The following is a 12,537-nucleotide window of genomic DNA, read 5'->3' as shown; positions in this document are numbered from 1 at the left end:
ATACTTTTACTTACACATAAGGCTATTAACCAAACCACACCAACATACATCTCTTCACTCATCTCAAAATATCTCCCAACCCGACCTCTCCACTCAGTACAAGATCTGCGTCTCTCATCCCCACGCATTACTTGCTCCCATTCATGGCTACAGGACTTTCTTCAGGCTGCACCCACTGTATGGAATGCCTTGCCATGCACAATAAGACTTTCCTCTAGTCTCCAATCCTTCAAGCATTCCCTGAAAACTAACCTTTTCAGGCAAGCTTATCAGATTCCAGAACTGCCCACATAACCTTCATAGCTTCCATATCTAATTACATTCCCTTTCACAGTCCACACACAATCTCACACATCGTCTTTCTCTCACATCCTCCTGATATTTGGCCGACATTGCTCTGTGACTGGATCATGCAGCCCACCAAGAAACTCTACATTCTGGCTGGACCAAAATGCAATATATAGCACCTATCATTGTGTATCAATGCCTATTTCCCTATATATTGTAAGCTTTTGAGCAAGGCCCTCCTACCTATATATCTGTCTGTTATTACCTAGTTTTGTTCTATGTATGCTTCCAATTGTAAAGCTCAATGGAATATGCTGCGCTATATAAGAAACTGTTAATAAATAAATAAAATGTACCTATATTTTTACATCATGTTTTGTTTTATAGTGGACCTACCAAAAGTGGAATCCTTTGAGGTTAAAGAAACAACTGGAGATAGCGCATTACTGAGTTGGTCTGGTGTGACTGGGGCATCGTCATATCTTTTAACATGGAGGCTGTCTTCAGGTGAGACTGTACTAATTACAAAACTGTAAGTATGCATCATCAACAACAGTTATAAGTCTAATTATCATGGTGCAGTATTTACAGTAAGACCAATAAATGGATTTGTTTATCTACATAATTTTTTTTTATTTTAGGATAGAATTTGCAGATGAGCCAATGTTTGCTTGGGCAAAGAGGATGACTCCAATCCACAGGGGCAAAATAGGAACTGAAAGTGGCTCTGAAAAAAAGTAGCTTCATGTAGGCGGACTGACTCAAATGTAGGCAGGGTCCAACACCAATGTAGGTGAAAACCATTAGCCCTAGATGCAATACAGAGAGACTCCACTTGACTATCATACAGTACAGACAGTATCTACAGTATGTGATCACCATACAGTACAGAGAGCACCCACGTGACAGCCATGAAATACATACCCTATACCAATGGCCTCCATACAGTACAGACAGCATATTAGTGACTACCATAGATTACAGACAGAATCCCAGTTACTGCCATATTGTACAGACAACATTGCAGTGATAGCCATACAGTACACTGAGCTTCCTAGTGACCTCCATATAGTACAGAGAGCTTCTCAGTGACTGCTATACAGTACAGACAGAATCCCTGCTCAGCATACCATGCTGCACCCTCATGATTGGACATGACTTTCTGTGGAAATCCTTAGGCCAGAGTACTTGTGGTTCCTATCCCAGCCATATTCCCATCTGGGTGATATCATTAGGAAAAATATGTCATCAACACCATCCCATGCAACAATTAAGTTCAACCTGATACTTTCTATACTCCCCAACTGTATTTTGGTAGCACAGACACAAGGTAGCAAGCAAATTGTAAGAACCTCCCATTCCAGTCTTAGACACACTGTCTCCACCTGTGCTCCTCTCCTGGCTAGTTTCTGAGTCTACTGCTACTGTCACATTTGGTAAACTTGAACTCTGTAGGCCGCACTGCAATGACAGCCTGGCTGCCTGTCTGATACCCATGTGCTGTCACTGCTTCATCTACATCCTTTAAGCCAGACAGACCATTGTAAGCCCCTACAGCCTAGCACCTCAAACACCCACCCCCACATCACACCACCACTGCACACATAGGGCTCTATTTACTACAATCTGCATTTGTAATGCAGATTGTAGTGTGATATTATCAACTGAATTCGCATTGCGAATTCAGGCAATATCACAGGGATTTACTACAAATCCCTTGCAGGGACAGAGCTGCGATAAAGCTCTGTCCCTGCGAATCCCCTCCGCACACTAGTCATGGAATTTTCGCAAAAAATAACATGACAAAGTGCCCGTGCATGCGCCGACCGGCTGCCGCTGCTACCCCCGGCGCTAAGCCCCGCCCCCATCTTTAAGCCCCACCTCCCACAATCGCGGCCCCCCTGTGACCCCCACACGACCCCCCCTCCCTTAATAGCACTTACCTGCAGTCATCGGTGCTCCCATACTGCACTGTGATCCAATCACCTGATGACCAGGCCCCAGTGCACCATGGGAGACCAGCTGACCGGAGGGGCGTCATCACCGAAGCCCCGATCACCAGGTCCATGGAGTCAGGTAAGTGAATTTTTTTTTTTGCAGAGATCAGCGTGTGGTCTGCTTAGACCACACAGCTGATAACTGGGAACGGCTGCCTTTTAGAGCAGCGTAGGAGCCCGGTAACCGGGGGAGACCCTGGATAACGCCACCTCCAGGTGATGTTATTATCACAGGGCTTTCCCCGATATTTTTTTACAATTTATTTTTAGTAACTGGTCAGATCACATTTCCCATTACAATTATGGGAAATGCGATCTGCTTACTAAAAATAAGTAATACTTAGGGGTTGGAGTAGAATTTTACGAATTGTACTCCAATTGCCCTGTAATAACTATAGGTGATACTAAAATAATGTGAAAAGGGTGTGAAAACACCCTTTTTCACTTTATTTTAGTAAAAATAATGTTAATAAATAGAGCCCATACACTTGTCAGCCCCTAGCATCATAAAAAAAATTACAAAAATTAAACTTGACAGGTGGCCCATCAAGCCAACGCACCACCTGGAAAAATCCCAGTGAGCTCTATGATCAATCTGCTCCTGCCTGTAATTATATCCTCATTATATTCCAAACATAAAACTTCATAGTATTAAGCCATATTAAGTTTACACTTTAAGGGCTCTATCTATTAACATTTTTTTTTACTAAAATAAAGTGAAAAAGGGTGTTTTCACACCATTTTCACATTATTTTAGTTTCACCTAAAGTTACTAAAGGGCAATTGGAGTAGAATTTGTAAAATTCTACTCCAAGCCCTAATTATCACATATTTTTAGTATGCAAATCGCATTTCCCATAATGGTAATGGGAAATGTTATCTGCCTGGAATTTACTAAAAATAAAATGTGAAAAAATACCGGGGGAAGACCTGTGATAATAACGCCACCTGGGGGTGGCATTATCCAGGGTCTTCCCCGGTTACCGGATTCCTGCTCTGCTCTAACAGGCAGAGCAGAACCTGGAACCGGCCCCAGTGATCAGCTGTGTGGGCTAAACAGACCACAAGCTGATCACGCTAAAAAAAAAAAACACGCTAAAAAAAAAAAATTTGCAAAAAAACTTACCTGAGTCCAGGGCCAGTAATCGGGGCTCCGGTGATGTCCTCCATGGCATCAGTCAGCTGGTCTCCCATCCTGCACTGTGACCATCAGTTGACCGGGTCACAGTGCAGGATGGGAGACCAGCTGACTGGAGCCACGGAGGACATCACCGGAGCACCGATCACCGGAGGTAAGTGAAATGACGGGGGGGTCATGGCGGTGGTTGCGGGGATGGGGGGGGCGATCGCGTGGGGGTCGCGATCACGGGGGATAGAGGCAGCCATTCGGCGCATGTGCGGCAGCTTGTCACTGTATTTTTTCCGAAAAATATAAGGCCGTGGAGGGGATGCACAGGGACAGAGCTTTATCGCAAGCTCTGTCTCTGCAAGGGATTTTTAATAAATCCCTGTGATATTGCCTGAATTTGCAATGCGAATTCAGTCGGTAACATCACACTACAATCTGCAATTAAATGCGGATTATAGTAAATAGGGCCCTTGGGGGTACATTTACTGAAGTGTGGGTTTTTAGAAGTGGAGATGTTGCCCATAGCAACCAATTAGATTGTAGCTATTATGTTCTAGAAGGTGGTAGATAAATGTTAAGTAGAATCTGATTGGTTGCTATGGGCAGCATCTCCACTTCTAAAAACCCGCACTTTAGTAAATATACCCCTTGTAGTCTTGGAGTGGAAGGCTTGTAGACTTGGAGTGGGAGGCTTGTACTCTTGGATCGGAAGGCTTGTAGTTTCAGAGGGGGAGGCTTAGTATCTGAGAACAGGGCCGGACTGGCCATCTGACACTTCTGGCAAATGACGCTCTGCTCGGCTGGGATACTGAGAGATGAGGGCATGTGGTGAGGCCACGCCCCATGTGGAGAGGCCATGCCCCTGTGTGATGAGGTCACACCCCCTTTTTGCAAGCATGCTCATCTACTGCGTGCGCACAGAGATTAATCTGGAGCCCCAGTCTGTCTCTGTTTGAGTTTGAGTGTTTGCGTATGGGATTGCTTTGACAATATATGGAAAATAAGTTTATTTACAGTATACATCTGCAGCACATGATGTCTAATTTTTACCCACTGCCAGTAAATAGCCCTAAGTTTTAAAGTCACCGCTAATATCCTAAAACTCTTTGCACAATATGCTGTATTTTTGTTTTTTAAAACAATATCAGTCATCACAATTCAATTTGAGTATATAAATACAAAAGAATAACAAAGCCACGTGGAAATAGATAATTATAGAACATTACTTTGTACTGTAATTTTATGAGTGACAGGTTACAGGATTCTTACGTTATCATGGTATGTGTTTGTGCATGATGACCTCTGTCCATGGACAGTAAGCTAAGGCAGCTTTTACAGTGTTTCTGAGTCTAAGGTGTTTTCATAGTGCTAACTGATTATTTGTAGGTTATGTAAACTTTTAGCAGAAGCCACCATGAAAACAGAAGAATCTTCTGAAACTTGTAAATGTGTTTATTCCACAGTACCTAATTCCTCTGTGGAACAGTTGGCTGCATCCTATAGGTCTTTCCGGCTCAGTGGATTACAGTTTGGTGGAACCTATGTTTTTTCAATAAAACCACTCTTTGGGGAGATGGAAGGACCTGAGAAAGTCATTACACAATCCATATGTAAGACTTTATACTTATATATGTAATTATCATTTTGGATAAATATCATGCTATTAATATGCTATAGCATGCTGGATGCATCTTTCACATACTGTATATGCTTTTAGTTCCTGAAAGAAAATCATCTGATGACTTTGGTTATATTGATATAGTTGTCAAGGTGGTTTTTATACTGATTTCCCTAGACATTCAATGGTTATCTACTGTATGTGTAACATTGTAATCAATGAAAAAAGATCACTTATTTTAGTAATATTTGTTATTAACATTTATTTATATTGAACCAGCATACACCACACTGCTTTAAAATTGGGAACAAACACAGTAATAAAATAAGACTGTAGATCTATAGGAAAATATATTATTGTTATATGGGGTACCAAATATTCCATGATAGTCCAGCTAAATTGCAATGGGAAACGTTCTTGTAGTAGTTATTGATTTGGGGCCATAGGGTTGACTGAAAGGATATTAGATGTAAGTTTATGGTGTTACCCCTGAATAATAACAATCCAAAATGCCGTTTATCTTGATCATTTCCAATATTACTTCTGCAGCTGGACCAGCAAGAAAACCTGTCATCCATGCTCCCACCAGGGAGAAAACAACAATGGAAAAAACAACCACACAAAGGCCTGTCGACAATCCTCGCCCGACCACATTGACAAGGGTTTCCAAATCTACCAGCTCTGCATTTAGAGGAACAACTGTTTCTCAGCCCAGTAAGTATTTGTCAAAATAATTCAGAATACCTCTAATTACCATTTATGATATTAATGAGATTGGGAAGTATTGTACACAAATTAACCAAATACGTGAAGCAAATGTACAGTTGTAGGAAGGAGAAATAGTAGTCTTTTGCATGGCCAGGACGGGGTAACATTGCTCCTCTTTCACTGGGACATAGATTGCTAAAATCCTTTTTCAACAACTTGTGTACACTACACTGCTTACTGCTATTGACAACCATAAAACGCAATAGTTGTATAACTGTGTAGTATTTCTACATCAAAGAGTTTCTGTTATTATTATTATTGGCAGTGACCAATTACTAAATTAATTTGTTACCTTTTTTTAGTTTGTGTGAAGCTGAAAGCTGACATAGTATTCCTTGTGGATGAGTCCTCCAGCATTGGGCCCAGTAATTTTAACAAAGTCAAAGATTTCCTCTATAGAATAGTATCATATTTTCCCAAAATCGGACCCCAAGGGACACAGGTAAGATTCTATTTGTTTTCTTATAGTTATTATGCGCACAGCTGGCGCGGGCTCCCTGGGCGTTCAAGTTGGTGCCCCACCTTCCACTAACCTCCTTACCTTGTGTGACATGTCCTCTAGGGAGTGTGGGGTCACTTTGTGACATCATAGCTCGGTGCCACACTTCCCGGCCATTACCAACATGTAGAAGCAGCTGCTGGCAGCTTCACATGTAAGAAGCTGCCAGCATCTGCCCCTCCATTTCAGCAGCTGGTGCATAGTGAGGAGGCAATAAAGAAATACAATTTGTGACATTATTCATTCAGTGTTGAACTGTATACCTAGTAGTAGCACCGACCCCAATTAGTGTGCTATGGAAAAAATGGAATCGGTATATAATCCCAGTGGACGGGATGCTGGCGGTATATTGACGTCTGGAATCCCATCCGCCAGCGTTCAGAATGCATCCCGGAAAAAATAAGTAGTTAGAGAATGTTGTCTAACCCCTGTGTGCAAGCCGTGACCGCATGTCATACACAGACCAAGGCAGAGAGATCACAAATCACACTTAGCATATCCTATGTAGTGTCTCCACACAAGGAGCAATGTGCATAGAAATAAATGACATAATAGGTGTACATATCCATATCTAGTATAAAAGTAATTTTTAGGGTACACTCTAGTAAAGCTGCCTACACACGGTACGATTTCAATGAACGATAACATTATCGTTCATCGTAAAATCGTTCATTTTTATGCAGCCAATGACCAATGAACGACCAACGATGCACATTTCCGCATGGACGATAACCATATCGTTGGTTGGCCATGCATGCAGGCCAACCTGGACGATATTGTTAATTTTCCATTGGGGTTTGCGATTGTTGGTCGTTCATCATCGGTGATATCTTTTGTGTTTGAATGAACTGTATCGTTCTTTCAACACATCAGGAAATTCCGCCCCTTCTGTATGCAGCTTAACACAAATAAAAAGCAAACGGAAGAGAGAGAGAGACCCACAAATAGTGCTCCCATTATACAGCTACTGCTCACTATGGGTCTGATTCAGAGATGGATGGTATTGTGCAGTTGCAGGAAAGAGGCTGTGCAATACCGTCCAACTAATATGCAAATGTAGCAGGAGGTGTCTGTAGGAAATAGACACCTCCTGCAGTTGTGTCCGCCCCCAAACACCACAGCATATCAATCATGCTGCGGCTAATGGGGGACCGTGAGCGATCATGCAGGACCTTTTGTGCACATGTGCAGAACAGGTCTCCATATACTGCCTGCATATACTGTGTCTGCACAGACCCTCAGCAATCGGTGATGTACGCAAAGCACTGGGTTTGCGTACATCTCTGAATCAGGCCCTATGTGTGCAAATGCAGTGAATAATGAGTGAGTGTGTCTTGGTGGTCCGCCATAAGGTTTAATAAGTTCAGTGAGTATCTGCTGTTAAACCACTTCTGATAGACTCTGATAGATTCAGAGCAGGATCAATTATCGGTGGCGATGTCTAAAGAGAGTACAGAGTACATACCTCTGCTGCATCCACATTGCAGGGATACACACACACAAATGAGAGAACCCATAACAAAGTGCCCGTTTACTTTTTACTCTGTGGATAAACAAGGTGTATTATTTGTGAACGTAGAGAAATAAGACGTGTTGTATGCCAACAGACAGAATGCAGACCTAAACTACAGTATCTACTTTCTATCTCCCTGCTATGCTGGTTATTTAGAGAAAATGATAAAAGTATAGACTAATGCATTGCTTAGCAGAAACAGTGAAAGAACATCACTTTGAAATACTATGGAGACAACATGTTTCTTCACATTATTATCTACTGTCATAACAGATAAATTATTGCTTTGCTGTTCAATATCACTATTATATGAAAATCACATAAAAATGTGTATTTAGATAGCACAGTGCAGATATTGTTAACCTTTACTTTTCTCTGGCAGCAAGGCTGGGGGACACTCAGGGCCGGCCCTAGCCCAAATTTTTTGGTAAGCGATTATTTTTTTTGGGCCCCCCCTATGCAGTGCCCCTTTTACAGTGCCCCCGGTAGTGGTCCCCCCAGTGCAGTGCCCCTTGTGCCCCCCGTAGTAAGCCCCTTATATAGTGCCCCAGTAGTACTCCCCCCCATGCAGTGCCCACAGTAGTGGTACCTCCCTATGCAGTGCCCATTATATAGTGCCCCTAGTAATAGTCCCCCCTCTTGTAGTGCCCCCAGTAGTAGCCCCCCTTGTAGTGCCCCCAGTAGTATTCCCCCCTTGTAGTGTCCCCAGTAGTATTTCCCCCCCTTGTAGTGCCCCCAGTAGTATTCCCTCCCTTGTAGTGCCCCCAGTAGTATTCCTCCTCTTGTAGTGCCCCCAGTAGTATTCCCCCCTTGTAGTGCCCCCAGTAGTATTTCCCCCCCTTGTAGTGCCCCCAGTAGTATTGCCCCCCTTGTAGTACCCCCAGTAGTATTCCCCCCCTTGTAGTGCCCCCAGTAGTATTTCCCCCTCCTTGTAGTGTATCCAGTAGTATTCCCCCCCTTGTAGTGCCCCCAGTAGTATTTCCCCCCCTTGTAGTGCCCCCAGTAGTATTTCCCCCCCTTGTAGTGCCCCCAGTAGTATTTCCCCCCCTTGTAGTGCCCCCCGTAGTATTCCCCCCTGTAGTGCTCCCAGTAGTCACCCCCCTTGTAGTGCCCCCAGTAGTATTCCCCCCCTGTAGTGCTCCCAGTAGTTCCCCCCTTGTAGTGCTCCCAGTAGTCCCCCCCCTTGTAGTGCCCCCAGTAGTATTCCCCCCCTGTAGTGCCCACAGTAGTCCCCCCCTTGTAGTGCCCCCAGTACAATTCCCCCCCTTGTAGTGCCCCCAGTAGTATTCCCCCTCTTGTAGTGCCCCCAGTAGTATTTCCCCCCTGTAGTGCCCCCAGTAGTCCCCCCCTTGTAGTGCTCCCAGTAGTCCCCCCCTTGTAGTGCCCCCAGTAGTAATCCGCGCCCCCCGCAGTAGAGACATAATAATAATAATTAAAAAAAAAACACTTACCTGACACCCGCTCCTGGTCCCGCCGCCGAGATCAGCTCCTCCGTCCGCCGCTTTGCATTATGGGAGTGACGCATCCCCACTGCGGGAGCCGGAAGATGTCCGGCTCCGGCAGTGGGAGCAGCAGCCGATGAGTGTCTGTCAGACTCTCATCAGCTGCTAAAGCAAACACGGCTCCGGCGGCTGTGTGTTTGTGCTGTGTAGTGCTGACTGAACTCCGTCCGGTCAGCGCTACACACGCGGTGCAGCTGTGTCACAGAGACACAGTCTGCACCGTGGCCACAGTCTGCATGTGGCGCCTTACGCAGCTGCGTACCATGCGTAACGGGAGAACCGGCCCTGGGGACACTGGACCACAGGATTGCAGGTTGGGGCTGGAGTTGGCACTTAAACTATACTGTAGCTTTAAACTAAGTTTCTCCCACCTCCAGGCCCATAATGCCAGACTACTTTAGGTGCCTCAAGAGCAGCGCATGTTTAGAGGGACTGTTCTGCAGCTCATATTGTAGCATAGTTATTTTACTTTTAATTGTAAGCATTTTTTTTGGTTTTATATAAGTGTCTGTGCTCTGCTTGTGTGAGTGCAGCGTCTGCAGGAGCTGGCTTCAGCTCACCAAATGGCAGCGGCAGCGCGAGGGGGAGGTGTCCGTAGACAGCGGGGACCTCCCACAGCACTCGGTCTAAGGGGCCTACTCATCAACACTAAAATAATGGTTTAAGGATATTTTCCTTAATTACCGATTTTTTAGTATTCATGAAACACTTAAAACAGGAGATATCACTGATATCTGGTGTGCGGGGGGGGGGGGGTTGGGGCGGACATAGAATTACCGCAGCTGTAGGCAGTGCTGTGCATGTGCTGCTTTTACGGATGTAATGGCGCATGCGCAGCACTGATTACAGCTGCGGTAAGGTAGAGTAGATAGGGAAAAATATCTATTTACCGAAAAGCTGTCATCGCAGAAATAACTTTTCGGAATAGATATTTATGGAGAGGAGGAATGATGAATTCCTCCGGTAATTAGATAGAGCTCCATGCGAGTTCTAAACCTAATTACCTCCAGAGAATTTTTTGAAATGATGACTAGTCCCCTAAGTGAGACTGCCTGGACCCAGGGACAGAGGGGGTCATTTAGACCCGCTCGCGAGTGCAGGACACTCGCAAGTGGGTCGATGTTCCCCCACTGCGCATGCGCACGACGGAGGGAGCTCCGTCATGCGCATGCGCGAGACCCGGACAACGACAGCCAAGCTGTCGCTCTGGGTCTCGCACCAAAGGGGGTGTGCTGTCGATGGTGACTGACAGCACGCCCCCTTTGGTGGGCGTGCTGGGGGCGTGTCTGCCAGACGGAGGCGTTCCCATGGGAACGCCTACCATCTGAAGCCGGCCCCACTGACATCACTAGTGATGTCAGTGGGAGTGATTTTGGCTCTGATAGAGCCAAAATCACTCCAGGGTTTGCGGCAATGAGACCCTACCGCAGGGTCTTCCTTCGCAAGCCCGATGGTCGCGATGGTCTTGACCATCGCGACCATCATCATGGACGCTCGCATAAGCTGTGGGTGGTAACCCACAGCAATGCGAGCGTCCAGGAGGACGTTCCAAATTTTACTAAGACGACCCTGATTCAGAGCGAGCGCTCTGGTCAGAGCGTTCGGCTCTGAATCAGGCCCAGAGTGCACTCTCACCCTTTGAGAGGGTGCTTTATGGCAGCGCTATCCTGGATGGAGGCGCCATTTTGTCGGGTTTACTGAGGGTGGATCGCTTACAGGGAGTGCACACCTCACAGGTAGCTCATGGAAGGAGCATACCAAGTGCTTTCCCCTTATGGGTGGGAGTGGCACTTGAAGCAAGGAGAACGAAGCCACAGAACTGGGGGGCGGAGCCCGTAGCTGCTGGCCTCCCCTAGACATTGCTGCAGTGGTACAATCTTGGTTGCTGTGTAGGCTGTAAAAAAACAGGACAGCCACTGAATTTCTGAAATCTACGGGACTTGCAGGCTGGGCTCAGGCGGCATGGGCACAAGCTCTGGGTTGGCTGGTCTCTGACTTACTTAGGCTTGTGGCCCTTCAGCTAGAGGCTCAGGCTAAGGCAGCTGCTGCATTTGTTTCCTCTGTGATTCTGAGTTGCGGGGTCTTGGTGGTGCAACTCCCCAATCTGTGCCTGATCCACCTTGGCTCAGTAACATGGAGCGTACTGCGTCCTGGTTTGAAAAAGTTTCCACTTATTTGGAATGCTTTTTTGAAGATCATGAGCTGCGCAAGGCGCATACAGGAAGTGTCTTGCTCCCGTGATGGCTTCATTGTATGTTTTGGATTCCGAGGAGGAGGGTGAACTTGCAGAAACTGACGTCATCCCAAAGGGTGAGGACATGGAGTCTTCTTTGAGTCACGGAGTGGAAGACCTCATTGCTACTGTGTGCCACTCTCTGAACTGTTTGGCAGTGGATTCCCATGCAGAGGCTGTGGGTCCGTTCAAGCGTTGGCACAAGAAGGTAGCTACCTTTCCTTCTTCTGCAGATCTTTCCACTCTCATCGAAGAAGCCTAGAAGGAGCAAAGTTCTCCCTTCCTTGTAAGTTTGCTTCACTTTATCCACTTCTAGTGGATCAGGTGTCCAAGTGGGATATGCCTCCCAGGGTTGATGCTGCGGTGGCGTGTTTTGCTAAGCATATGGCTGTGTCGGATCAGGGATTGGCATCCTTTAAGGATCCGTTGGATAAAAAATTGGAAGATTGTCTCAAGTCCATTTTCCTGGACTCCAGGATCATTATCTGACCTTTATTGGCATGGGTGGCTCGTGTCAAGGGATTCCCTACTGGACTTATTGGAACAGCTTCACGGTACAACTGAATATGTGTGCGAGGATGAGCTGGATGGTGCGAGGATGGCTTCTAGTGTTTCAGCTACGGCCGTCTCAGCTCGGAGGGCCCTTTCACTCCATGCTTGGAATGTGGATTCAGATTTGAAGCACTCCTTGACTTCTCTTCCATTTGGTGGGGGTGTTCTCTATGAGCCGGAACTGTATACTATTATTGCCGAGACTACCATTGGGAAAATCAGCTTTCTTTGGGTGGATACTGCTACACAGTGGGGTCCGTGGTTCCAAGCTTTTTGCTCCACCTTGTACACTAGAGGTCAGTCTGCCAGAGGCCACTTTTTCCCCAGCAGGGGTTTTGCTCCTATGGACAGATTTTCTGGGTCAATCGTCACTCGGGTTACAAGGCTCCAGAGAAGCCTAGCGCCTGACGGGGGCTCTCTCGACCCAGTCTGGTTGCC

General features: G+C 45.9%; 1 protein-coding gene across 3 annotated transcripts in view; it reads left to right on the top strand.

The window, feature by feature from the left end:
- LOC148529144 (uncharacterized) overlaps window positions 1–12,537 on the top strand; it is a 486,130-nt gene that overhangs the window by 137,409 nt on the left and 336,184 nt on the right. For all 3 annotated transcript variants that reach the window (XM_088468693.1, XM_088468692.1, XM_088468691.1), the window contains exons 19-22: window positions 676–795; window positions 4,878–5,024; window positions 5,582–5,746; window positions 6,103–6,242. In XM_088468693.1, the coding sequence (XP_088324819.1) occupies window positions 676–795; window positions 4,878–5,024; window positions 5,582–5,746; window positions 6,103–6,242 (572 nt within the window). The remainder of the gene's footprint in view (window positions 1–675; window positions 796–4,877; window positions 5,025–5,581; window positions 5,747–6,102; window positions 6,243–12,537) is intronic.

Source organism: Taudactylus pleione, unplaced genomic scaffold, assembly GCF_031769625.1.
Source record: "Taudactylus pleione unplaced genomic scaffold, aTauple2 ptg000086l, whole genome shotgun sequence".
NCBI classification, from domain to species: Eukaryota; Metazoa; Chordata; class Amphibia; order Anura; family Myobatrachidae; genus Taudactylus; species Taudactylus pleione.
Note: the sequence above shows the minus strand (reverse complement) of the source record. Positions and strands in the feature narration are given on the sequence as shown.